This window comes from Muntiacus reevesi, chromosome 8, assembly GCF_963930625.1.
Source record: "Muntiacus reevesi chromosome 8, mMunRee1.1, whole genome shotgun sequence".
Classification (NCBI taxonomy): domain Eukaryota; kingdom Metazoa; phylum Chordata; class Mammalia; order Artiodactyla; family Cervidae; genus Muntiacus; species Muntiacus reevesi.
Window position 1 is genome coordinate 22111556 of NC_089256.1, and position 27883 is coordinate 22139438.

General features: G+C 52.9%; 1 protein-coding gene across 1 annotated transcript in view; it reads left to right on the plus strand.

Moving 5' to 3' along the window:
* UMODL1 (uromodulin like 1) overlaps nucleotides 1–27883 on the plus strand; it is a 76743-nt gene that overhangs the window by 33906 nt on the left and 14954 nt on the right. The window contains exons 8-16 of the mRNA XM_065943291.1: nucleotides 1755–1867; nucleotides 3838–4057; nucleotides 10437–10574; nucleotides 11980–12558; nucleotides 13718–13975; nucleotides 15766–15878; nucleotides 19534–19747; nucleotides 21351–21488; nucleotides 23217–23536. Coding sequence (XP_065799363.1) covers nucleotides 1755–1867; nucleotides 3838–4057; nucleotides 10437–10574; nucleotides 11980–12558; nucleotides 13718–13975; nucleotides 15766–15878; nucleotides 19534–19747; nucleotides 21351–21488; nucleotides 23217–23536 — 2093 coding nt within the window. The remainder of the gene's footprint in view (nucleotides 1–1754; nucleotides 1868–3837; nucleotides 4058–10436; nucleotides 10575–11979; nucleotides 12559–13717; nucleotides 13976–15765; nucleotides 15879–19533; nucleotides 19748–21350; nucleotides 21489–23216; nucleotides 23537–27883) is intronic.

Here is a 27883-nt window from a genome sequence, read left to right on the forward strand (position 1 = left end):
CTGTATACCTGAAACTAACATAACATTGTTAATCAACTTTCAGTCAGTCAGTTCAGTACTACAATATAAAATAAAACTTTTTTTTAAAGAGGAAAAGACCTTATGGGGGTCAGTTTCATGCACAGGGATAATGCCCATGACTGAAATAAGTTAGGTATGAAAGAAGCAGTCCTACACCCTTTGTGAACCGATTCAGGGCTGCCCCATGCGAAATTGTCAAAGCACACAGCACAGGTCCCTACCCAGAGGGCCGCCAGAACCCTAGTCATGCAAAAAATGTAAGCCCTTGGCTTTGCACAAGCCTCCAATTTCCAAACTGGTGCCATCTCCTCTTCTTGTTTTATTTTCAAATTGTTCCATGGAGAAAATGGGGAGCACTTGCTTCCCTTTGAGGAGACTGGCATGGGGAGGGATTGATCCCTGTGGACCATCCTGGGGGTGGCCAAACCCTTCCGAGTCCCTTCTGGCTTCTGTCTTCCACCCTCTGCCCTCTACCTCCCCCCAGCTTGCCTCAGACATGACCATTTATGGAGCCAACATCCCAGCACAAATTCATCTCTGCTAGGACCTGTAGTAGGAACACGTAGCTCCCCCCACTCCCATTGCCCCCTACCCTCCCTTCCAATGCAGGATAGATAATTTGGAAGATTCCAGAAGACTCCTGATTACCAGCTTATTCATTCCCCAGCTGATTCTCTTTCCTTCTCTATATTGCAAAAATACCTTCTATTTGCAGAACTTTTTTTCTTTTTTAAAGAAGCTTGATTGGCTTTAGAGGTCTTAGGTAATTAATTTGACACTGGTATAAGCCTGCTATGTTGGAGGCAGTGGAGATTATTGTAGCAGTGGAGACCCAGGGCCTCGTGGTGAATCCAGGTTCCCTAAGCACTGGTGGATACCAACCGCTCAGGAGGCTCTGTGATGTGGGCAGGGCTGGGGCTCAGGAATCCTGGGCCTCAAGGTTCACTCATTTCTCTTGCTGAGATGGGAGAAGGTTCAGAGGAGCCCTGGTCCAGAAATGGGCGCTATTCAACCTTGGGGACATTTCTGGGGCTGTGTGTATGCAGCGGCGATAAATTCTGCCCTTGTTGGCTAGTGGAGCGCCAGGGTGGGGAAGGAGTGTGAGTGGCCTGTAGGTCATTAGAGCTGCTGCAGCATCTGCTGTGGGTGTGGGCTTCATTCTTGATAACGAAAGAGACGTACGTAAGCTCCCACATCCCTCCTTGAGGTTTCCATCTTCACTTATGTCCACAGGAAAGGATGCTTTCCTTGTAGGGTGACCAACCCTACCATTTTGCCCTGGAGTGGGCCCTGGAGAGGTGGGAGTTTTATTTTGAGAAAACCAGAAACTCTTGGGCAAATCAGGATGAATTGGTCATCTGAGAGGGTGGGACATGCGCTTGTGATCCCAGCCAAGGAAAGCAGTGGCTGCATCTTGTGAGGAGGTGCTGGAGGGAGGGTCTTCATATCCTACGTGGCTGGTTGACCAGTTCCCGCTGCTGTGTATCATGTGATATTTATACCTCATTCCCCTGCTCTGGCTCTAAAGGGGTGTGTTTGAGTCTGAGTTTCCATCATGCCAGTGTAGACGTATCATATTCCTTATGTTGGTTTCTCCTAATTTGGCCACTAACCTGAGACTCATGCCTCAATCTGTTTTCTAAAGTCTCCCCCTCCAAAGAGTAAGGGAAATTGGAAAACGTTAACAGAAAAGCTCATGGATTTCAGCTAACTCCCATTATCGTCTATCTCAGTTGCCCGAGTGTTTGAAGTCACGGTCAGGATCCTAAACCGCAGTATGACGGAGGGGCTGCTTGACCGCGGGAGCCCCGAGTTCCAGGACTTCTCCCAGCAACTGATGCATGAGGTAAAGCCTGGGAGAGGGGCTTCTGAGGGTCTGAGCCAGAAACCCAAAAAGAGGCCAGTGCGGGTGTGGGACAAGCGCCTGTCACCAGGGCTGGGGAGGGGGCAGTCTCAAATCCCATGGTAATTACTCAGAATGCCCCTTTTATGGGTAGCTTACCTAGATTTGGGATCAAAACATCTTGGATTCAAATGGGCTGGACCACTTGATGGCTTAGTTGGGTTTTCTGTTGAACCTTCCATCTCGGGGGTGAGGGGGTCTGGGGCTGCTACTCTCCTGCTTTGAGGCGGCTTCACTGAAGACGTATTTACCAGTGATCACAGCATCCGTCCCTCCCTGGGGTTGAGGGGAGTCACCAGCACAAGGCTTGGGAGAACAGGGCCAGTAGCAACTACCATCTATCCTCATAAGCTGAGTAGGAGAAAAGAACAAAATGCTGAACAGTCAGAAACTATGAAAGGTCTAGGATTTCGCCCTGCCTGCAAGCTAGTAAGTTAGACTATTGGATGGATGCTGGCAGAGGACACGAGATGCCTGGGTCAGAGATAAGGACCTCATTGCTCACAGCAGAGCAGGCAGCATGAGCATCAGATGGGTGCCAGGTCCCCTGTTGGCCCCCAAGTCCCGAGCGGGTGACACAGAGGGAACTTAGTTCCCTCTGCATGTGGTTGATGCACATGCAGGACCTCTGCATCGCTGCTGACGATCCCCATGCAAACCTGCCTAAACCTTGCAGAAAGAGACTTTATCTTTTTAAAAAATATTTGTTGCTATTGCTCAGTTGCTGAGTCCTGTCCAGCTCTTTGTCCATTAACTGTAGCACGCCAAGCTTTCCTGTCTTTCACCATCTCCCACAGTTTGCTCAGACTCAAGTCTATTGAGTCAATGATGCCATCCAACCATCTCATCCTCTGTCACTCTCTTTTCCTCCTGCCCTCAATCTTTCCCATCATCAGGGTCTTTTTCAATGAATAGGCTTGTTGCATCAGGTGGCCAAAGTATTCAGCTTCAGAATCAGTCCTTCCAATGAATGTATTTGCTTTTATTTTTTATTTTTCTATCTACTTTGCTGTGACATGTGGCTTGTAGTTCCCTGATCAGGGATCGCACACAGGCCCCCTACATTGGGAGCCTGGAGTCTTAGCCACTGGACCACCAGGGAGGTCCCAGGAGACGTTATCTTTGCGACATCAGACAGTGAATAGATCTGCCCTTGCTCTGGATCGGGCCATCCTCTCTCTCTCCCAAGGCATTCATCATACACGTGTCTTGGAAAGATATTCTGGAGCAAGAAAGAAGTTCTGCAAGTTGTACTTGCAGAATGTGTGGAAATGGGACAGACTGAAGGAGGGTTGCCTCTCTATGTTCACCTGTGGGGGCGGGGGTCAGTTTTTGACCTTTCTTGGAGAATTCTTCCTACTTTTTATCAGTGATTGGCCTGTGGGTGCAGGAGTGGTGGGGTAGGGTTGGGGTCTCCTTGCTCTGGTACAGGCTGCCCTGAGCACCTGTTTAGGCCTGTGTTTCCTGGGGATACAGCCCAGGGAGGGGGGACAGTGCCAAAGAGCCATGAGATTGCTCCTCTTGGTCATTCCACCAATCCACCAGTCAACCCAATTATCTGCTTGTTTCTCACACAAACGTTAACCTTCACACTGGTTTCCAGGGCACAGGGAGTGGGCCGTGCATCTAGGGCTGCAGGATGAGGAGGTGAATGTCACGGTCTCGGCATCCTCAGAAAGACTGACAAGGCCCGGCCCACTCTCCCAGGGCTCCAGTCATCTGGTGGGGGGGGGGGGGGGGCGACACTGTTGCCCCAAGAGATGGGTGAGTGGGAACCTTCTCTTGGTCATGAAGGGGACTCATGGATTCTGTGCTCCATCCATGTGCCACTCCGGGAGCCCCGATGAGCGGTTTTGAAGACCTTGATGGAAAAGTCCGCTCCATCTGAGTGTCTGTCGCCTCTCCCGGGCCAGGTTGCCGCCTCCTTGCCGCCGGCCATTTCCGACTTGTACCGAAGAGGGAAGCTGAGGCTGCAGGTTGTGTCTCTCCGAACCGGAAGCGTGGTGGTGAGGCTCAGGCTGACCATGTGGGACCCTGAGTTCCCAGTGGGTGTGTCCACGCTGGCCCCTCTGCTCCCGGCTCTGTGGGCGAGCACCGTGTTCCAGGTTGACCAGCAGGGGACACGCGTGCAAGGTGGGTCCCCCTCCCTGCACCCTGAGCATGCCACCCTGATGCCTTTGAGTCTAGGCTGCATCAGTTCTGGCCAACATTCACTTTATTCCAAAAGGTAGATGGTGGTGGTGGTGGTAAATTGCTTCAGTCATGTCTGACTCTTTGGGACCCTATGGGCAATATCTCACCAGGCTCTTTTGTCCATGGGATTCTCCAGGCGGGAATACTGGAGTGGGTTGCTATGCCCTTCTCCAGGGGATCTTCCTCACCCAGGGATAGAACCTGGGTCTCTTGTGTCTCCTGCATTGGCGGGTGGGTTTTAATAACTAGCGCCACCTGGGAAGCCCAAAAGGTAGATAACGTAAATGAAATGTGAGTCCTTATTCTGTGTTCCTTCTTGGGAACTGGGGCCTGGGGCCAGCCTCCCCAAACCATGGAGCCCACGTGCATCCCATACCTCCTGTTTCTGACAGGAGAAGTGACCTGCTGGGCCTGGAAACACTCACTCCCTTGGATGGAGCCTCTCACCTGCAGTGGGCCTGGAACCCAGGGCAGAACCAGGCTGGAGGAATCACAGGGCACAAGGGCGGGAGATTCTTGGGTGTGCATGGGGACCCAGCGCCGCCTGGCCTGTGCGACGCGCCAGCATGGGGGTCTGTGTCATCAACCCGAACACCTGTAATTTGACTTGGTGATGCAGGAAGTCACGGATCAGGGAAGAGGGGGAGATGGAGAAACAGGGTGGGGGCAGGGGCATGAGAGATGGGGGAGCAGGGGGGTCAGAGTCAAGGATAAGACAGAGACAGAGACACCGAGAGACAGAGAGAGAGATACAGGGGATCCAGAGTGGACCATGTGGGGAGAGACAGAGACTTGGAGAGACAGAGATACACAGATGACAGAGACAGTGAGCTGTCATGTCAGGAAGGTTTTGCTGTCAACTCGGGGATGCAGTTCCCTCGCGTGGTAAGGGCACCGCAGTTTCTACATCAAAGAGCCTGTGTGGGGCTCAGTCTGGGCATGGCTGACCACCCCCACCCCCCAAGTGGAGCGGGACCCTGAGTGGGTGCTGCCAGCTCCTGTGAGCTCAGTCCCTTCTGGCTTGCTGTCTCTTTGCAGGTTAATTCTCTCTCTCTCTCTCTCTCTCTTTCTCTCTCTCTCCCTCTCACTATCCCACAGTTTAGGTTGCTATCTCATATTAGCTCCTTCCGATTGCCCTCAGGGCATTCAGGCCCGGTCCTTACCCTAAGCAAAGCCGCCCGGTCCTCCCCATTCAGCCCCTACTTGCTGGTGGCGGATGTGAGCATCTGGGGTACTTTTCTGCTGGGAGTTGCTTTTAGGCATGTAACCTGTGGGTTTTAGTTATTTTTCCTCCTGGTTAGGTTGCCCTCCGAGATTCTAAAACTTCCCCCAGACCCACCAGTGATAGGGTTTCCTGGTGTTTGGAAACTTCCTCTATTAAGACTCCCGGATGTGAGGGCGATCTGGTTGCGACATCTGTCACCCCATTGATCGCCAGGGTTGATTCGGCTGATCTGGCTGGCTAGGCGGGTGTCCCCTTCCTCCCTCACCGCTCCATGTGCGTCCCTCCCGAAGCTGCGCGCTCGGTCGAAGAGGACGACCATCCCCGATAGAGGAGGACCGGTCTTCGGTCAAGGGTATACGAGTAGCTGCGCTCCCCTGCTAGAACCTCCAAACAAGCTCTCAAGACTCCCTTCCCGGGACGGATCTCCATCCCTAACTCTTTTGTCTCTCTTTTTATCTTTTATATTTTGTCCTACCTCCTTTCGAAGACAATGGGCTGCTTTTCTGGGCACCTGATGTCCTCTGCTAGCAATCAGAAGTTGTTTTATGGAGTTTTCTCTGTGTTCAAATGATCTTTCGATGAATTTATGGGGGAGAAAGTGATCTCCCCGTCCTATTCCTCTGCCATCTTTATGTTTCCCCTGGCTTGCTGTCTCAACCTCCCCCATGGAAGAAGGCAGGGAAAGTGCCGCTGGAGTGTCACACCTGGGGCACACTGCCTGCTTAGCCTGCCGGCTCTTTGTCACTCACCCCCACGGGAATGGACATGGTGGCGGCCCTCTCTAACATGATGAGCTCTGCCTGCCTGGGCTCAGAGACCAAGTGCCAGGCAGACGCCAGGCAGCCTGTGGGTAGATCCCCCAGGGCCCACCTGAGGCAGATCTGAACTGTCTTTGGAAGACCCAGCCCTCCTCGAGGTGCCTCCCAGCCACATATCCCAGCATCAAGGCTTAGGTTACTCCCGATCCTTGTCAAGTGAGGTTATGGGTTGAATGGTGACCCCGCAAGATAAGAGAACTTCAGATTTGACCGTATTTGCAAGAAGGGTCTTTGCAGATGACCGGGTCCCAGCAGCGTGGCTGTCACATTGTCACAATCTCATAATGTCCCCGAGGTCTTTTACCCCTGGTCACTGGGTGGCCACATGCCCTGGTCTTCCTCTGGGGTGGTGTACATGTGCGGGGAGGCCCAGTGTTGAGTGGCACCCTGGTTCTCGGATCCTGTCCACACTACCCAGCGAGGGAGGCTGGATGTGGTGGAATCCCAGCTCTGATGCTGGTTTGCTGTGGGCCACTGTACAGGGGGCTTTGCCTCCTGGGCCTCCGTGTTCTCATCTGGGAGATGGGAAGGTGAGGACACATCTCACCTCGTGGGCAAACGAGGGAGCGCTGGGATGGGGGTCAGTTAGCAGGTGCCCGGCGCAGCTCTGACAGCACCGCCCAACACGTTGGGGTAACGCTTCTCTAGGACCTACATCGTATTTCAGAAGAGTTCTTGGGCCTGGATGGTCCCCCACCGGTCCTCCCCCCTGCTCCTTCCCCTTGTTCCCCTTGCCTCTCCAGCCTTCACCCCCCACCCCTTCCTAAAACTCTGCTCAGAAAGGGCTGTGCTGCTCACCTGCTCTAAGTGCAGACGACCCACTGGGCCTCCGCGTGTGTCCACGTGGCCCCTTCATGCCAACATGCTGTGTGCAGACCTCTGCCCAACACGGCCCTGACATTGGCACCATTCGCTGTGAGGGGTCCCCTGGGTCCCCGCAGTACCCGGGCAGCAGCGCCTCCTCCTGTGAGCTCAGGACAGGCCCGGCCACGCTCCCCAAAACTTCCCATCAGCCACGGGCTCCTGACAGCCTCGCAGATGCAGGGGCCCTTCCTGTCGCCTCTGTGGGCAGAGTGAGAAGGCGTGGGCAGGGAAGCCTGGCCCCGGGACTGTCACCGTCCCCCTGACCTGCTGATGGGGCTCTTTCCCCACCTTTGGTGGCGCTGCCTTTGGAGCCAGCTGCCTTTAGAACCCAGGTCTCTGTGCCCACCTGCCTCCTTGTGTGAGACTCTGACGCCGGTCCCCAGGAAGGGCTGAGGGCTCTAGCCAGGCAGGCTTCACCCCCAAAGGCCACCTGGGCCTCCAAGACAGCTTGGAGCCTCCCGAGGAGCCTGCCTTTTCAGGGATGGGGTGGCTTGTCCTTGGGCCTCCCTGCCTCATTCCTGAGGGTTACTTGTGTGGGGAGTTGCAAGTCTCCCATGGCCACCCCCTCCTCTGGACAGGGGGCCACACCCTCGTCCCAGCTTCCTGCCGGCAGGAGCAGAGCGCAGGCCCCATAGGGGATCCTGTCTGCATCTTCATCTGGCGGTCTGGGAGGCATGAAGGCTGCTCGGCAGCTCCCATGGCTCACAGGCCCGAAGCTGAGACCTGTATGGCCCCAGGCTTTGGTGCAAAACCAGAGTTGCTCTGGCTTGCTCATGAGCCCTGTGCTGGCTGAGTGAGCAGGCAACCACCTCCCCGAGATAACCTCTGAAGCTCTGCAGATTGAATTCAGGTCTCAGTGGGGCCTCCACTCTCCTCGTGGTCCTCTGCCCCGGCTGGCCTGGCTCCGGCCCTGGCCTTAACTGTCAGCACCTTTGAGCCATCTGCAGGCTGGAGGTTGGGCAGCACTCCAGGAGATCTGGGCCTGCGGTGAGCCCAGGGTTGGGGTGTAACTGTTGCATCAGCTGATGAGCCTGCTGGTCTCAGCAGAGCTGCTTCCATGAAGATCACATGAAACAAAACTGAGGACCACAAAACGGGCCTCTGAGCCCCTGGCTACAGAGCTTTCTCTGCACAAAACTGGACACATGCCTTATCTTCACTTGAAGCCCGGCCAAGTCCAGGCTCCGTGGGCACCCTGAGCCTGGCCAGGGAACCTGCCCTGCCGCTCTTGGGAAACCTGTGCAGAGGGCTGGTGACCACCCCTCATGGGGACCCTCAGCCCCCTCAAGGTACCCAGCTTCCCCTGATGGCAGAGGGTGACTCTGCTCAGAGCCACCTGTTCTCTTGGCGTGGGGGCGGGACAGGCAGTGACCCACAGAGCCAGACCTGGGCTGAAGGATGGATTTCCGGGGCTGGGGGAAGACTGTTCTCCCGCCTGGCTCCTCCCAGGAGATACAGCTTGAGTGCTTTATTTTTGTTTACTTTTAAGTTGGAGTATAGTTGATTTACAATGTTGTGTTAGTTTCAGGTGTACAGCAAAGTGAATTAGTTTTACATATACACTTGTTGTTCTTCAGTAGCTAAGTCGTGTCCAACTTTTGCGGCTTCTCTTGGCCAGGCTTCCCTATCTTTACTCTCTCCCAGAGTTTGCTCAGACTCATGTCCATTGAGTTGATGATGCCATCCAACCATCTCATTCTCTGTCATCCTCTTCTCCTCCTGCCCTCAGTCTTTCCCAGCATCAGGGTCTTTTCTAATGGATCGGCTCTTCGCTTCAGGTGACCATAGTCTTGGAGCTTCACCTTCAGCATCAGTCCTTCTAATGAGATTCAGGAATAATTTCCTTTAGGAAATCCTTCCTTTAAGATTGATAGGTTTGATCTTACTGCCCGAGGGACTCGCAAGAGTCTTTTCCAGCACTATAGTTCAAAGGGATCAAGTCTTCGTGGCTCAGTCTACTTTATGGTCCAACTATTGCATCCATACCTGACTACTGGAAAAACTACTGGAAATACATATACATATATCCACTCTTTTTCAGATTCTTTTCCCATATCAGTCATTATAGTGTACTGAACAGAGTTCTCTGTGCAGTACAGTAGGTCCTTATTAGTTATCTATATTATTATACAATAGGGTGTGTATTGCATATGTCAGTCCCAGTCTATCCTTTCCCCCTTCCCCTTGTAACCATAAGGTTGTTTTCTACATCTGCGACTCTTTCTCTGTTTTGTAAATAAGTTCATTTGTACTTTTTTTTTCTTTTTCAGATTTCCCATATAAGTGATATATGTTTGTCTTTCTTCCTTAAGGTTTTATCCTGCTTACTCTCCTGTAGCGCCTTATTGACTAGTCATGCGTCAACATGCCCAAAGCTATTAGATTCTTTGCTCCAGCAGGGCCGCACGCACGTGGGGCTGGGAGTGACCACGGGCCCAGAAGAGGGGAGCGGAGCGGGTGGCAGGAGAAGGAGGGAGGGAAGCTCCTGATGAGTTTTCCCTAAAGCTGGCCCTGGCTGAGAAAGGACGGGAGGCTTTGGGGGGATTTACAGGCCTGGGAAGGGGATATTTACAGGGCTTACTTAACAGCCTACCTTGCCCAGATCAGAAGGCTCAGGGCTTCTGGTGGCTCGAGGCCTTTGAGTCTCTCTTGGCCATTTCTCAGACCTGGAGAGGAGGCGTGCAAGGGCCGTCCTGGGTCTCAGAAGGTTCATGTTGCAGTGACTGGCTCCTGGCTCAGTTATTTCCCTGTTTCTTTCTTGGGACACTAAATATTAGGGGATGGCTGGCACATCAGAGAGAAGAGACAGCCCCTTGGGAGCAAAGAATAAACAAGACGGGACTATACTCACACCTGTTGGCGCTGGTGGTGGTGATTTGGTGGTTTAGTCGCCAAGTTGTGTCTGACTCTTGTGGCCCCATGGACTGTAGCCTGCTAGGTTCCTCTGTCCATGGGATTTTCCAGGCAAGAATACTGGAGTGGATTGCCCTTTCCTTCTCCAGGGGATCTTCCCAACCCAGGAAACGAACCCGGGTCTCCTGCATTGCGGGCAGATTCTTTACCAACTGAGCTATGAGGGAAGCCTGTGGGCGCTAGGACCCCCAAAGGAACAAACGTTGCCTAGTTTCTGCCTCCAGATCAGACAGCAATGGAGGCAGGCAGACACTCCGTTCGGATGGTCCTTGGTTCAGATAGAAGCTTCTGGGAGGGCTCTGTGCAGGGCCCCCCACCCCCACACCAGGTGCTGGATGCTAGGGCCTCACTGACGCCCTGCCCCAGCCCTCTGTGCATTTGCTGAAAAGACGGTCACGAAGAACTCGATGCCACGACCGCTCTGTTCTCTGAGCAGCCTCTGCCATGTTCTCACCACGTGGCCATGTTCACTCACGTCCTCTTTCCCTCCTGCCCGCAGACTGGGACGAGTGTGCAGACAGCCTGGAGCATGACTGCTCGCCGGCGGCCCAGTGCATCAACCTCGAGGGCTCGTATACCTGCCGGTGCCAGACAACCAGGGATGCCAACCCCTCCAGACCGGGCCGGGTCTGCGACGGTGCGCTCCTTCCCCACCCCCGGCTCTGGGCTGAGCCCCCTCCCCGAAGGCCTGGGCTGGAGCAGGGCCGACCTCCGTCCAGCAGGGTGGGAAGAGTGCCTGGGGCCCACCATACTGTTAGGGACCCATGAGAATGACTTAATTCCTTTTAAAACCAAAAGAAAAAATTAATATAGTAATAGTAAATATCAATTATGAACCCAATCTTTGTACCAAGGCAGTTTTCAGAAAGTTTATTTGTTTGTTTATTTTTGGCTGTGCTGGGTCTCTGCGACCGCGTGCACTATTTGCAGCACACAAGCTTCTCATTGTGGCGGCTCCGCCTGTTGCAGAGCACGGGCTCTAGGGCACTCAGGCTTCAGTAGTTGCAGCCCTCTGGGCTCCAGAGCACTGGCTCGGTAGTTTAGGTGCATGGGCTCAGTTGCTCTGTGGCATGTGGGAACTTCCCGGATCAGGGATCGAACTTGTATCTCCTGCATTGGCAGGCAGATTCTTTTCCACTGAGCTACCAGGGAAGCCCCTGGACCAATGCAGTTTTAAAGTACGATTTTAAATTATTCTTTTGAGTGAAAAGACCTGAGAAAGTCATGATGAAACCCCTGGAGGGAGAGTGGCCCCTTCCTGGGTGGCCCACATCCTGAGAGGTGTAGGAGCCCAGGTAAGCAAGGAGAAAGCCTCTGAGCTGCATTCTAGGCACATCTTGGCCCCAAGATTCTGGGGATAGGATGTGGTTCTGATCAGCTGGTTGGGGATACTTGGAGTGCTGAGCTAATAAGCAGGAGGAGGTCATATACAGACTCACAGTGCTGTGATTGACTAGCAATGTCTGCTCTGGGGGCAGGCAGGTGGGCAGTGGAGGTGCTCAGCCACCTGTCTGCTCTGCCATCCCTGCTAAAGCCTTCTGGCTGGAAGCAGCAGCAGTGAATTTTTCCCTAGGGAGCAAGCCTCTCATCCTTACCTACTGTGTTTACTGTCCTGCTTCTTGAGACCCACACAGTCACTCCCCTCCCATCCTTTTTCTTACACATTTAATGCCCAGCAGACTGGTAAGAGTGACCAGCACCAACCCCCACAGTGAGCACACATTTGGGGGAAATGGTCCCAATTTCTCAAGGGGCAGATGCACCCATCTGAGGCCTACAGGAACCAAGCCCTGCATTTATGTCTTGGCTCAGCAGCCACTGGGTGGACCCCCTACTCACGGTAGGGGCATCCTCACTGGTCAAATGAAGAAGCCCCCTGGCCTTTAAAGAGAGTTCTTGGGAAACCAAAAACGTGGGTCCTGTTAAACACTCTGAATCACTCACTGGGACAGCCTATGTCCCCCTTCAGGTCCCCTGGGGGGTGGGCACACTTGGTCAGGGTAGACCAGATGCCCCGTCTGAGCCTGGCTGTGTCTTGGCAGGTGACATGCAGAGCCCCGTGGATGTGCTGTCTCTAGTGTCAGAGGTCACAGCCTCGGTTCCCAGCACAGAAGCAACATCCTTCAGTCTGGAGACCCCTGCCTTGTCCCCCAGCCCTGGACACCTATGGAGCACCCCTGCAGCAGGCCAGGCCTGGACCCTAGGGCTCCCACCCAGGAGAGGAGTCAGCGGCTTGGACAGCCACAGTGGTAACAGCACTAGGCATGGCATGAAGGCCAGCGTGGCCCCAGGCCCGGGGACCGGCCAGTGGACAGCCAGCAGGGTGGCCTTTTCCCCCAGGGTTCCTGGACCAACCCGTAGCTCTTCTCCTGGGGCCACGGACAGCCTTCCAGACACCCCTGGACAGTCATCCCCTAACTCTACCGCGGAGCTGCCCTTCTGGCCCACTCCTGCCCTGGATCCCACGGGCCACATCGAGTGGCACTCCAGCCTCCCCATGAGGGACACACCCCCAGCACCTCTGGACCCCATGTGGGTGCAGAACTTGGACCCTGGGCCCTTCAGCTCTCCAGACCAGCCCTTGGCGCCCACGCCTGCATCTCTGAAGACCCCGGCCTGCGGTGAGTGTCTGGGAGAGTGTGTCCTGGGGCTGTGTGGAGCCATGTGGTGTGTGAGCGCCCATAAGCAAAGGCTCACCCAGTCCAGGGCCATCAGCAGCCTCGGGTGAGCCCTCATTTTATGCTGCGTAGACCCACTGCAGCACACTCAGTCCCCGGGAGGCCAGCTCCGAGTCTAGTTAGGGTGAGAAGTTGGTCTCCCCTCTTTCTCTCCGGCCCTGTCCTCCCCCTTCTTGTTTCCCCACTGGCCAACAGCAGCAGCAGGAAGTCAAGCAGGTGTCGCATTAAGGGCACTGAGCACGGGGGTACTTCCCCCCAGTAGTGTTGGGCCCCAACCTTTCTGCACCTCTCCAACAGTGCTGAACCCCCCAGCCTGCTGAAGCCCCTCCCAGCAGGGCTGCACCCCTCATCCAGGCACAGACCCCTGCAGTGCTGCACCCTCAAGCCCGCTGCAGTCCCCCAGCAGTTCTATATTCCTCCCACTGCCCCCAGCCACACCGCCCCCAGCAGCTCCACATCGCCCATTACCTGCAGAGGTTTGGCCATCATCAATAGTCCAGGGTGATACCCCAGGAGCCAGGTGGTCATTCTGAGAAGGAGACGGGCTTGGCAACGTGACTCCCATGGAAGGAGATAGCCCTGGCACGCTTGTGTGAGTTCCCCAAGCAAGTCTGACCCTGGATTGCGTCCACATGGAACCCACTGTCAACTGTGGCTCCACTGATGCATGTCCTCTGCGGCACGAGGCTGGATTCCGGACTAAACTCTTAAGCCTGCATTAACAGCCCCAAGTCACCTGCAGGAATGGTCTGTGACCAGCAATGGCCACCTGGCCGATTCCTTGGGAAGTCTGCCTGGGGGTTGAGGAGGGGGACCCCTGGAGGAGCCGCCCAGAACCTCCTGAAGAAAACTTTATTTTTGGAGTTCCCGGAAACTCAGGGTGGACACAGAGCCAACCCGAGGGCAGGGGAGCCGTGCCCGGGAGCCCAGGGCTCGGGGGGCAATCCAGGGACCCTGCACCCGAGTGTGCAGTTGGCGGCAAGTGAGCTTGACATCCCCTGAGGACGCTTGTGTCCCCACATGGTGGGGTGAAGCTTATCCTTCCTGTTACTGGGAACCTTGGATTGATTTCAATCAGGGGTATTTATATTCCACTTCTCAGCTCCTGTCCCCATCGGAAGGGTCACTGTCTCCAATGTGACCAGCACGGGCTTTCACATGGCCTGGGCGGCGGATCCCACCCTGCGCTCCACTTTCCAGCTCAGCCTGGTTTCTGCTCGGAGCCCCACCGTGCACCTTCAGACCCGGAAAGCAAGCCTCACGCTGTCAGGCCTGGAGCCCGGCGTCCTGTACCTGGTGGAGATCGTGGCCGGAGCATGTGGGCAAGAAAGTGCCAGAGCCCAACTGAAAGTGAGGACAGGTAACAGGCTCTATCAACAATGTCACCGTGGGTTCTTAAAGGGAGGAGAAAAGTAGGAAAGAGGTTTTCAATGGGTGAAGGTTTAAAACAGCTGCATTTATGTGTGGATGTTGGCTTTCCTTTCTTCTCAGTGTAGGAACACCTGGCTCGCTTCTTCCTCAGATGGGGTTCAAAGGCCATGTGGGAGGGGGCTTATTTCAGGGACAAATGAGTGAATGAATGAAGTTGCTCAGTCATGTCTGACTTTTTGTGACTCCACGGACTGTAGCCTGCCAAGCTCCTCTGTCCATGGAATTTTCCTGGCAAGGATACTGGAGTGGGTTGCCATTTCCTTCTCCAGGGGATCTTCCCAACCCAGGAATCAAACCCAGGTTTCATGCACTGCAGGCAGACTCTTTACCACCTGAGTGACCAAGGAAGCCCCATTTCAGGGACAGATGGTGGGCAAAGAGGCTGCTCTGCATAGTGGTCCAGACTCTGCAGAGGCTGCAGACCCTCGATCACCTGTGTCCTAGTGGGTACACGGCAGGGAAATGGGTATAGTCATGTCCGACTCTTTGCGACTCCATGGACGGTAGCCCACAAGGCTCGTCTGTCTATGGGATTTTCCAGGCAAGAATACTGGAGTGGGTAGTCATTCCCTTCTCCAGGGGCTCTTCCTGACCCAGGGTCTCTTTCATTTCCTGCATCAGCAGACAGTTTCTTTACCACTAATGCCACTTGTACAGTGCTGGTCTATGCAATTTCTCTGACCTCTCTCACTCCTAGTGGACATGGCTTTCAGGAAAGATGATGATGGATAGATCTGTGGGTGTGCCCCACCCTGAGCCTAGGGCTGCAGAGTGGAAGGGAGGGGAGTAGAATTAAGTAAGTCAGATGTATTAGTACACTCTGATAAGGTGGAGCTGATTTTTTTTTTTTTTTGGGGGGGGCTGGGTCTTGGTTGTGGCACTTGTGTTCTACATAAGCTTGTGAGAGCTTGCGGCTCACAGGGGTGTCTCAAGTTGCAGAGTGTGGGCTCAGTAGGTACAGCGTGCAGGTTAGCTGCCCCAAGGTATGTGAGATCTTAGTTCCCCAACCAGGGATCAAACTTGAATCCCCCGTGTTAGAAGGAGGATTCTTAACCACTGGACCACCACGGCAGTCCCATGGTGAAAGTCATTGATTCTTGTCAATAGGTATATATTCAGATAATATTCCTCTTTTCTCCTCATTAGCATTTGTCATCCACATATTTTCTCGAATATCTAACTTGCCTGAGCAGCCAAGGGCAGGCCTGGTGTTGCAGATTAGTTATCAAATCTTGGACAGCCATCCAAGAATCAGTAGCAGTCATCTCTGAGGTGGGGTGTGCACTCCTTGGGTGATGCCTAAGATGTCCCATTAGGGTGCAGTGAGAAATGTCTAGAACTTTTGTTTATATGCTTTAAAGCAGGACTTCACTGTGGACTGGGATTTAGAGAGGGGAAGGTGGGTGAGGGTGCTAAGTGCAAGCTCACGGTAAGCTAGAGGAGGGAAGGTCACTGCTGGTTGGAGGAGTCCAAGTTGCAAGGGCTGATCTGGTTCTGTGGCTCCAGAAAGGTCTCTGTCTGTTTCCAGGCTTCATCCCACTGTCCTCTGGACCTGAGGGGCTGTGCCTGTACATATTAGGTGCTCTTCCTTCTTTACAGAGTGCAAACCAGCCTCCCTTTGATGTTCTTCCTGACTGATGTGAAAATACTACTATTAAGACAAAAATGATAGTCTGTTACCTGACACTATAGCAAACATGTTTATTCTCCATCCTGCAGCGGCTCAGAAGCTCATTGGGAAAGTCAGAATAGTGAACGTCAGGTATTTAGAATCCTTCAGCAACACCAGCAGCGAGCAGTCCCAGGCCTTCCTGGAGCTTTTCCTGAGGACGGTAAGTTGGTGGAATCGGTCCTCATTTTCTCCTGGGATGTGAAGGAGGGAGGTGGTAGCATCCTGAACAGCCAATGGGGGTTCAGACTTGACTGAGGAAGGCCACAGACTCCTCGTTTCTGGAGGAAGCTGGGGCATCCAGCTCTGGTGAGGGGCCTGTGTGTTCTGATCTGTCATTAAACAGACACACCAGCAGGTGAGGGACTCACCTTTTCCTCCGCTTCACGTTGTTTCCAATTCAAAGTCTCTATTGATGTGGGACCCTGTGGAGCAGAAAGCCTCCCCTGTGCCTTAAAAAGGAGAAGCATTTACAAATTGAGATCTGTTTCACACACCATAAAACTCACTCTTTTAAAGTGCAGGATCCAGCAGTTTAGACGGTTTGCAAAATTGCGCAGCCATCACCACCATCTAATTCCACAACGTTTTCATCCTCTGAGAAAGAAACCAGTTTATCTCTTCATCTCCCCTTCTCTATGCCCCTGGAACCAGATGTGTGCTTTCCGTCTCTATGCATTTGCCTGTTCTGGATATTTCACAGAAATGGAATCATACAATACATGACTTTTGTGTCTGGCTTATTTCACTGGGTATAATATCTTCAAGGTTCATCCCTGTTGTATCAATATCAGAACTTCATTCCCTTTTATGACCAGGTGATATTCCTCCATAAAGACAGACCACGTTCTATTTAGCCATCATCCACTGATGAACATTTGGGTTGCTTCCACTTTTTGGCTATTGGGAATAATGCTGCTGTGATTCCAGCCTTAAAAAATTTTTTCCTTCTCTTTGTTGCAGTGCACTCTGCAACCCCTTTGGCATTTTTTGGCATCCCAAAGAATGTATATTGTTACAATTTATTTATAGTGGCAATATGTTATTTTTGCTGGCGGTTAGTTTACCCTTTGATGAATAGAGAATGCACTTGTTGAGATCTTATTTGTATAGAGCAGGAGTCCCGAGCCTCCAGGATCTAATGCCTGGAGATCTGAGATGGAGCTGGCGTAATAATAATAGAGATAGAGGGCACAATAAATGTAATGTGCTTGAATCATCCCAAACCATCTCCCCCCGTCTGTGGAACATTTGTCTTCCGCAGAACCAGTCCCTGGTGCCAAAAATGTTGGGGATCGCTGGCATAGAGGACATCTGAGATATTTTAGGTTTTCCTTTCTTGGGAGTTTAAGATGTAGAACTGAGAGAGCTTGGCAGCGCCACCTATTGGTGGAGTCATAACAGGATGAAGCCTCAGTAATGCTGGTGGCTGTGATGTTTGGTGATTCTTTTCAACCCCATCAGCGTTACTGATAAAATAGGCATACTGCCTCCGGGAACCATCCCATTGGTGATCTTTGGGGTTTGGGATCCTGCTTTATTTATCCTGAGGTCCCCAGCTCCTGGCCCAGTGTGTGGATGGATTCAAGAGCTGTTGACGGTCTGATTCACGTGTTTATCACCAGCTTCCTTGGGATAGTTGCACATCACGAGTTGGACCACATAGAAGGCTGAGTGCCAAAGAATTGATGCTTTCAAATTATGGTGTTGGAGAAGACTCCTAAGAGTCCCTTGGACTGCAAGGAGATCAAACCAGTCAATCTTAAACGATATCAACCCTGAATATTCATTGGAGGACTGATGCTGAAGCTGAAGCTCCAATACTTTAGCCACCTGATGCAAACAGCCAACTGACTGGAAAAGACCCTGATGCCGGAAAAGACTGAAGGCAAAAGGAGAAGAGGATGGCAGAGGATGGTTAGACAGTATCAATGACTCAATAGACATGAATTTGAACAAACTCTGGGAGATAGTGAAGGACAGGGGAGCCTGGTATGCTCTAGTCCATGGGGTTGCAAAGAGTCAGAGACAACTTAGTGATTGAAAACGGACTGTAGCCTGACCACCAGGCTCCTCTGCCCATGGGATTCTCCAGGCAAGCATACGGAGTGGGTTGGCATGCCCTCCTGCAGGGGATCTTGCTGAACCAGGAATTGAGCCTGGGTCTCCTGCATTGGCAGGTGGATTCTTTACCACTGAGCCACCTGGAAGGCCCCTAACAACAACACACATCACATTAAGCAACAATCACTGAGATCAGATCACACAGCTCTAGTGGCCTCACGAGACAGCTTCATTACCACTCAAGTTCCTTGATTAACCTTTCTTTTTGAAAGCATTTCATATTTTTGCCTATTTGGGGGCACAGTTTGCTATCTGGAATTTCTGCATTGCAAATAACTGTGCAACTTAACACCTTTGTAGGACATTAGGACACATTTTTGGGATGTTGTGGGATAATGTGTTGCTTTTTTCTTTGTCATTTTCTAGCAAGGGGCTTGGAACTTTGCTTTGAGACTGGCTTGTAATTCAGACAAGAGTGACTTTAACCCAAGACTCTACAGAGCCCTCTCTGGAAATCCCAGAGAGAAAGAAAGAGAGACAGAGATAGAGAAGACCAGCTCTTCCAACGACAATGGTGGCAGCCACGTGACTGCAGGAGGCTTTGGGGTCTCCTGAGCATCCACAGTCTCTCGTGGGTGATATGCTCACACTGGCTGTCCCAGGACTGGGAATCCACAAGCCTATGCCTGAACCTCATGCAGTTTAGACGCAGATGAGGTATTCTTATGAGGACAAACCATGGAGGTGGGCTCTTCCACGGCAGATTTGCGCTATATGGACCACTCAAAGCTCATCATATGATGGGGGTAGTTTTCTAGGCATTTAGGCCATGATAGGTTAGAATGGAATATTATGGTTATCATTACATACAGGGTTCTGTCCAAACTGATAGAATAATAAGCAAGGCTTATAAGGGCAGGACTCTTGAGAGTCCCTTAGACAGCAAGGAGATCCAACTAGTCAATTCTAAAGGAAATCAGTCCTGAATCTTCATTGGAAGGACTGATGATGAAGCTCCAATACTTTGGCCACCTGATGCTAAGAGCTGACTCACTGGAAAAGAACCTGATGCTGGGAAAGCATTGAAAGCAGGAGGAGAAGAGGACAACAGAGGATAAGACAGTTGGATGGCATCACTGATTCAATGGACAGGAGTTTGAGCAAGCTCGGGAGATAGTGAAGGACAGGGAAGCCTGGTGTCCTGCAGTCCATGGGGTCATGAACAGTCAGACATGACTGAGCAACTGAACAACGACAACAACTAGGTTGCTCAAGGGAAGCAGTCTCTGGAAAGGCAGGCGGCAAGAAAGAAAGGGGGATGTCCTGCAGTGTGAGAATCACAAGGGCTGTTCTAGAAAAACCAAGTGTGGGAGGTGGGGTCCCTCCCTTTGACCACTCGTTCAGCCGTCCCCCACTCCCATGGCTCTGAGCCAAGAGTGATCAGCAGATCCTAACTGCCCTCGTGAGCCCCCTCCAGGTTACAAGCCCCATAGGGTAGGGCTTTGGCCCTCAGCCCCATGCTGACTGGCTGGTTGGTGGGGAGGACAGAGCTCATTGTCTCAGACCACTGGTATTTGTGCTGGGTCTGGGGACTTGGCAGACAGGGACCAGGCCAGAGCTGACCCGTGCCTTTGATGTCTTTCCCAAGGCCAGCCCTGCACCTGGCCACAGTCCCCAGAGGAGCCACTTTAGAACGAGGACTCCATCTCCTCCCTCAGCGGGCAGCTCTTTTCACCAGCCCTGTTTCTCTAAAGGTGCGGAATTCCTTGCCAGCCTTCATGCTTCAGCACCTGGACGCAGGCGGGGTGCGCATTGAAGTGACCCGCATCTCCAACGGGAGCATCGTGGTGGAGTTCACCTTGCTGGTCCTCGCAGACGTGGATGTTCGGGAGGTGTCTGCTGCGTTCCTGGCTGCCTTTCGGAACACCTCTCTGCTGGAGGTGGTCGGAGGCGACACCTTCATAGGGGGTAGGTGGAGGCCAGGCCCCGATGGAGACTCACTCCCCAAAGGAGGCAGTGAAATTCCCCCACTAGCTTCGTTTCTGAAAGATGTGCCTCCTCGAAAGGGCTTCTCTGCATGGGATGAAAATGGAAACCAATAGGACCCTTGTCTGTCTTACTGCAACTATAGTTTTTTGAAAAGGTTCACGGGTTGAAAACATCTTTTGGTGAACCTGCCGGGATGCCCAGGGACACTGCCTCCTCTCTGCGTCCTGCTCCTTCCTCCTCTGCTGCTGCCCTTAAGGGGGATGGGCAGAGGGCAGACAGGTCCCTCTCTGCAGCCAGAGTTCCTCCCCAGCACAGTTGCCAAGGAGACCCTAGGAAGAATAATTGAAAAGAAAAGCAGGGAGTAGAGGCAGTTTAGAGTCTCTTCTCATATTGTATTGGTCAGCTCAAGCTGTTGTTAAAAAAAAAAAAAAAAAAAAAAAACCATGGATGGAGTGACTTAAACAACAGACATTTATTGTCTCACAATTCTAGACACTGGATGCTGGCTGATTTTGGTGAGGGCTCTCTCGTGACCTGTCGGGGCCACCCTGCGGCTGTGTCCTTGTGTGGCCTTTCCTCTATGCGTGTGGAGAGAGGGCTCTGCTGTCTCTTATTATAAGGCTGTCAGTCCTAATCAGCTCAGCGCCCCTCTCTTATGATCTCAGCTAACCTTAACTATCTTCTGAAGGGCCCATCTCAAATTGCAGTCCTGCTGGGTGTCAAGGCTTCAATATACAGATTTTGAGGACACACAATTCCATGCTTAGCACATACCAGGCTCGAGAATATATGATAAGAGGCTTAGAGTTACATGGATGAGTAAAATCAAAGACAATATAGATGAATATTTTTCTGATTTTTGGAATGAGAAGGGTTACACCTACAGAGAAAAAGACTGGAATAGCTACCTCTATAAAAAAATTCAAGCTTTCATATCAAACAAAATAGTCACCATTGTAAAGCAAGCAACAGACCAAAAAATAATTTCAACAATCTGGTGAAGAATTATATCCCAAATATAGAGTGATCACTTGCATTGGTAATAAAATACTAAGAATGCAATAGACACAGGCACAAAAGACCCAAATAGATGGTACATGAAAGATGAAACACAAAGATGGAAGGCTTTGCCAAGCCCTTTTAGTGTTTATCCATTTTCTTTAGTAAAGCTAAATGGTATTGCTTCTTGGTATTGCTAATAAGATGAGTAACTGAGTGTAGAGATGAGAGCAGGTGGGTGGCTGGGTCCCTCTGCCTGAGACCAGGGTGGGGGTGGGGTCCTCCTTGTCTCCTGGTCTCCAGGGAGCTGAGGGGATGCTGCTGTGCCCCTCCCCCACCCCAGCATCCCCGGGTCCAGGAATCCTCCTTCCAGAACAATCATAGCAGACTTTCTGCCACCTGCTCCCACCCCATCCCCCGTAGAAATTCGAGGTGCCACCCTGCTCTTTAGCCCTCCAAAACTGGCCATCTTTGCTGTCACTTGATAATTTTAACTTTACTCCCCAAGAAACACCTTCCCCATCATGACCGAGATGCTCAGGTCCCCACGAGGGTTTCCTGTCTTGCTTTCTGAATGCTGCAGATTACGATGAGTGTGCAAGCCAGGAGGATGACTGTGCCCCAGGCTCTGCCTGCCGCAACACGCTGGGCTCCTTCATCTGCAGCTGCGAGGAAGATGCCCCTGACCTCCTGGTGGAATTTTCTGGAAGACCCTGCGAAGGTAATATTATCAGGATCCTTTGTCTGGAACACCATCAGATAGTCTGTTCTTTTAAGGACACTCATCCCCAAAGTGCATCTTTTCTAAGTGAGGTCAACACATTTTTAAGTCCTGGACAAGTTTCTGGAGTGTGTGTGTGTATATGTGTGCCACACATGTGCATGTGTGGATACATATATGTGTACTTGTGCATGTGTGTGCACATGTGTATGTTCTGGTACCTCCCCATCCTTCCACACACCTCCAGCCTTCTGGAGGCACCTCATCTCTTAAGTGCTTCTTCTGATGCCGGTGATGAGGAAACACACACAACCACTCAGGTGTGTCCTCTCAGATGCTAACAGATGATCTTTCAAAACCCAAGTCTGTGTGACAAACGACACATGGAAATCTTTCTACTCAGCCCCACTGTCCATGCAGCACTTCTTCCACTAAATGGGACGTTTGTGGATTCACTGTTGACCCTGAGATGACCCCTACCCTCTAGGGATCTGTGGTCAAATGGAGGAGACAGGCCTTTACAGGAGTGAACATGACGCCTCCGGGGATGCGAGATGTGGGCTACTTGAGGTAGAAGCAGGAGGCCCAGAGGACACTTAAGTTGTTTCAGTCCCATGGGTGTGGTCAGTGTGTGGTCAGGAAAGAGGGGTCTCAGCGCCAGTCTTAAAGGATGGCTCAGTCCTCGTCTGGCAGAGGGGGCTGCTGCAGGGTGAGGTATGGTGCTGGGTGTAGCAGTGGGAACGGAGCTGTTGGGAGTGAACGGGGTCCAGGCCCACAACCTGGGCTGGCTGCAGGTAGTGCCTGCCGGAGGTGTGCAGGAGAGCTGGGGCAGGCTGCTCGGCGAGGCCAGATGAGGCCAGACGAGAAGGCTGTGAGCACTGGGAACAGGGATTTAGGCTGCCACCCGGGGCCGGGCAGCTGGTGAGCACCTCGAGATGGGATGGCAGGGGTCAGGGGGGCAGGTGGTGGAGCCGGTCTGTAGCAGAGGCCCCAGGAGGGCTGAGCGTGTCCTGCGTCTGCCCTCAGAGGATGGGGGATGTTCTTACAGAGCCTCGTGCTCTCCCAGAGGTTGAAAGTGAGCGTGGTTTGAGGGAAGCGGGAAGCTGAGCAGGAGTGAGGAATCTGAGGATCCAGAGTGAACTTCATTAACCCATTTTACTTATTTATTTATTTTTGACTGCACTGGGTCTTTGGTGCTGTGCGTGGGTTTCTATAGTTACAGGGAGCAGGGGCTACTCTCTAGTTGAGACACAAGGTCTTAGTTGCTCTGTGGCTTGTGGGATCTTCCCTGGACCAGGGATCGAACCCATGTCACCTGCATTGGCAGACAGATTCTTAATCACTGGACCACCATAAAAGTCTTTCATAACCCATTTTACAGAGGAGACTCAGGGGACCCTGGGGGTGATGACTGGTCCCAAGTCCATTGGCTCATCACACACCCAATGTCAGCCTGGGAGGGTAGAGGACCCCAGAGTTCCCTGGCCATGGCAGCAAAAGTGAGCCAGGGCATGCCCAGCTGCTTGGGCTGGCGGGAACATACAACACACATGTGTGTGCAGCTGTGCTGGCATGTGTGAGCTCCCCATGAGTGGCTGCAGATGCTTCCCATCTGCCGTCCACCTTCTGCCCACACCCTCCTGCCCTATGCCACCCTGCTGGCCAGGCTCACGTGGCTGACCCTAAACACAGACCCACTCTATGCTTCTGTCTCCTCCTGCCTTGCAGGTGACTCTCCTGGCAACACAACCCAGGCCCCTGGCCCAGAACAGCCCCCGACCCCAACAGGAGCTGGAGCTACCTCTGGGCAAGATGCCCTCCCTGCCTCCCAGGGCATGTCCCCACGGCTGAACCTGACTGGGGCGGTCAGGGTGCTCTGCGAGATCGAGAAGGTGGCCCTTGTCATCCAGAGGCGCTTCCTGCAGCAGGAGGGCATCCCCGAGTCCTCGCTCTACCTGGGGCAGCCGTCCTGCAACATCAGCGACCGAAACAGCACACACGTGACCCTGGCAGCCGCGTGGAACGAGTGTGGGACCGCCCTGCAGAGCGTGAGGCTAGGGAGAAGGCTCCGGGCATCTGGATTTCGGGGTGGGGAGGGTCAGCATCCGGCCTGGGGGACTGGGAAGACACTGCACTCCAGGGTCTCTGACTCTGAGTGTGGGACCGCCCTGCAGAGCGTGAGGCAGGGAAGAAGGCTCTGGGTGTCTGGATCTCGGGGTGGGGAGGGTCAGCATCCGGCCTGGGGGACTGGGAAGATGCTGCACCCCCGGGTCTCTGACTCTGAGTGTGGGACCGTGCTGCAGAGCGTGAGGCTGGGGAGAAGGCTCTGGGCTTCTGGATCTCGGAGTGGGGAGGGTCAGCATCCGGCCTGGGGGACTGGGAAGATGCTGCACCCCCGGGTCTCTGACTCTGAGTGTGGGACCGAGCCAGGGGTTAGAACAGGGTGGAGTTCTCATGGGGGAACAGATGCGAAGTCAGCGTTTATAAAATCCTCCTGGTGATTTGAATGCACAGGCCAGAAGGAGAGGTAGTGAGGGAGAAGGGGCAGGAAAGCTGGAAGTCTGTGTGTACATGTATGTTCCTGTGTGCATGTGTATGAGAAGGCGTCTGTGCACGCGTGTATTTGTATATGACAATGTGCATGCATGTATATGAAAACATGTCTGTGTGCGTGTCTGTGTGCATGTGTGTCAGCGGTTGTATGTGAAGTGGCAGGAAAGCTGGGAGCCTGTGTGTGCATGTGTGTTTGTGTATGACAATGTGTCAGTGTTCATGTGTGCTGGGGGGGTGTTTGTGAAGAATGTATGAATAACTGTATGTGTGTGTGCGTTGGTGGGGGTTACCTGGCTGGAGGGCCATCCAAAATTTTGTCTGAGGGTCTTTCCTCTGCGGTGCAGTGTGGGGAGTGGGCTTGTCCTGGCCAGAAGGCATTCACATCTCTTGTGCAGAGAGGGGGTCTTGGCCTCCCCCCGCCACCGACTGCTGGGGTGACTCTGGGACAGGCTCCCCGCCCCCATCCGCATCTCTGGTTTGCAGCATCCCCATATGACGGGCTGACGGCTCCAGGTCCTGGGTCTCTGAAGGCTGTCTCTAGATCACGGTTACACTCCTTCTTCCCCCCATCCCCACATTTGGCCCCTGAGCATGAGGGCTCTGCTTTCAGGGCCACACCAGGCAGTCAGCCAGCGCCGGGACTCAGGGAGAAGACGCAGCCCCGAACAGGTTGTCCTTGGAGAAACGTTTGGTCCTGGCATGGAGTGGGGGCCATCGCCCAGTAATGCCAGGTGGGGCCAGGCCAGCACTCAGCCCAGCACCCAGCTTGTGCCCCAGGGTGGGGAGAGGCCTCTGCAGGGAGCCTGTGAAAGGAGGCTGAAATGGTCCCAAGAGATGTATGGAGGGGACCATGCCTGTGGCCGGGGACCCGTGGTGGTGGCCGATAGGGAGGCCAGGAGCTTACATGATACAGGGTATCTAAGTGGCTCTGGCCAGTGGGACAGGCTGGGCTCCGGGTGGGAGGGCCGCACCAAGGGGAAGGGTCCCCTTTTGGAGGTAGGCTGGGGAGGGTCTCAGCAGGGTGTCAGCCATGGCCCTGGGGGAGGGTAGTCCTTATCAGGGAAACTGCTGGTTTAATTGCGCTGCTGGGTGGGGAGGGCCCTGAGGGTCTTTGGCTTCATTTCCTGGAATAGGGGTGGGGAGGTTACTAGGACCTGCTGGCTGGGTGTTTAGCTCCCTCATCAGCGCCAGGCTGGGTATTATTAGAAAGAAAGAAAGTGAAGTCGTTCAGTTGTGTCCAACTCTTTGCGACCCCATGGACTGTACCTTACCAGGCTCTTCCGTCCATGGAATTTTCCAGGCAAGAGTACTGGAGTGGGTTGCCATTTCCTTCTCCAGGGGATCTTTCTGACCCAGGGATCGAACCCAGGTCTCCTGCATTGCAGGCAGATGCTTTACCCTCTAAGCCACCAGGGAAGCCCCTGGGTATTATTATCCATGTTTAATCAATGGGACCTGGAAGCTCACCAAGGTCTAAGGGGTAGGTCAAAGTCAAGGTTGCCTGGCCTCCGAGGACCCTGTAGCCTCTGTGCCTCTGCAGCTCCAAGGGTCTCAGTGGCACAGGGTGGGACCCTCAGAGGCTCTGGCTGGAGCCCTGGGTGAGCTCCTTCGTGGGGTGGGGGAGCCTGGGCACAGGCTAGCCTGAGTGTGCTGATGACCCCAAGTCTAGAGCAGAGGGAGGCAGCATCTCGGCTGGAAGGGTCAGAATCTGTGTTGTGCTGAGCAGGAGGCCTGGACATGACCCCCGGCCTGAGTAGGAAGGGCTGGGGAGGGGAGGATGGAGACCTGGTGCACACAGCTCAGACTGCCAGCCCGCCTGGATGCCAGACCTGGGCCGAGGGAGGGTCAGGCAGCTGGAGGGCAGTGGGGACCTGTGGGCTGGCTGCCCCTTGAGGGGGCCCTCAGACCCACAGACACGGGCCCTGGGATGAAGGACCAGTTCGGATGTTTCTGGTGAGTACAGCCTTCCTCAGCCCCTCTCCGACCTTCTAACCAGTACAACCAGAAAACAACCAGGGCTATGGTTCTCTTTCTTAAAGATCCCTAAGATTCCCACCAGCAGGTGGGTGCACAGAGAGTGGGGCGAAGCTGCTGACGCGGTTCTCGGGGCCGCGTTGGTGAGGGGCCTGTAGAACCAGGGAAAGACCCGAGAAATAAGATGCTGCTGCCTGTGGTGCTCAGGCAGGAGGAGCCCTGGGCTACCCCCGTGGGGGAGTCGTTGCCGCCTACACGACTGAAGGGCAGACAGGGGCCCAGAGACAAGGAGAAGGCTGCAGTTGTCAGCTCTCCTGCTTGCTTGTTTTTCCGAGCTGGACAAACACCTGGTTTAGCTATTAAATTCAGTAAAGACTTGGAGCCCGTTCAGAGCAAAAGGAAATTCATGTCTTATTAGTCATATCCAAGCCCTGGAAGCCACAGGAGCTCTTATGTGTTTTCAGATTTGTCAAAAACTAAGATTCCCCTGAAGGCTTACTTATACAAATACAACAGAGTATTTGCTGTTAGTGGGTTCTGCCTCCTCTTCTTTTATTTTTGGTTAAATTTTATTGACTTCCTAGTTTTTAATAAAAGTGAAATTTAGGGTCTCACTTCTGAGTTTAATTCACTCTATACAGATAATTTAGATCTGAGTAGGAAGAGATAGGGCTTCCCCAGTATCTCAGTGATAAAGAACCCGCTTGCCAATGCAGGAGACGAAACATGTGGATTTGATCCCTGGGTCAGGAAGATCCTCTGGAGGAGGAAATGGCAACCCACTCCAGTATCCTTGCCTGGAAAATCCCCTGGACAGAGGAGACTGGCAGGCTACAGTCCACGGCGTCTCAAAGAACTGGGCACAACTGGGTGGCTGCCCACAGTACAGCAGAGCCCTGGAAGAGACAGAAACGAGCCATGCCCCAGAGATTTCCTGGAGTACAGAATCGTCTTCACAGTTTGTGTAAAATTCTTACAAGGCTGGGAGGACACTGTCCAGGTTTTCTGAGGCAGTTTTCAAAGTGAGTCAAGGCACAGGATGTCCGCCGCTGGGAGGGCACATATTCTAGATTCGTTGTCTTTAATAAAGCTCATCCAAGATGTGACTTCATGGCTCTGTAAAACCAAATGTGCTCAACGAGATTCTGCTTCTGAACTGAAAAAACACAGAACTTATAAACATCATGTGCATCATTCAAAAACATGGAAAGATGTACATGCGTGAGGGCTTCATAGATCAGTCATGTCTGACTCTTTGTGACCCCATGGACTGTAGCCCACCGGTCTCCTCTGTCCATGGAATTGGCCAGGCTAGAATACTGGAGTGGGTTGACACTTCCCTTTGCAGGGAATCTTTCTGACCCAGGGATTGAACCCACATCTACTGTGTCTCCTGCATTGGCAGGAGGACTCTTTACCACAGCTCCACTTGCGAAGCCTGGAGATATGAACACACTTTATTTTAAAAAGCAATCACAGGAGATAGATACAAATTCAAAGACATTTAAATGTTTTCATTTTGAATTGTTCACTTAAGAACCTGTGTGACTTTGTTCCCAGAAGCTAATGCATCTGGAGTGTCTACCAAGGAAACTGAACTCTAAAAATTATGATGATTTTTCACTCTAATTTCAGTGTTTGTTTAATAACCTAGAGAGACCAATACTATCCAAGAGCTAAAGATTCTTTAAAAACAATGTTTTCTTCCAATTTTATTGAGAGATAACTGGCATACAGCACTGTAGAAGTTTAAGGTATATAACAAAATGACTAGGGATTACCCTGGTGGCTCAGATGGTAAGGAATCTGCCTGCAATGCAGGAGACCCAGGTTTGATCCCTGGGTCAGGAAGATCCCCATGGAGGAGG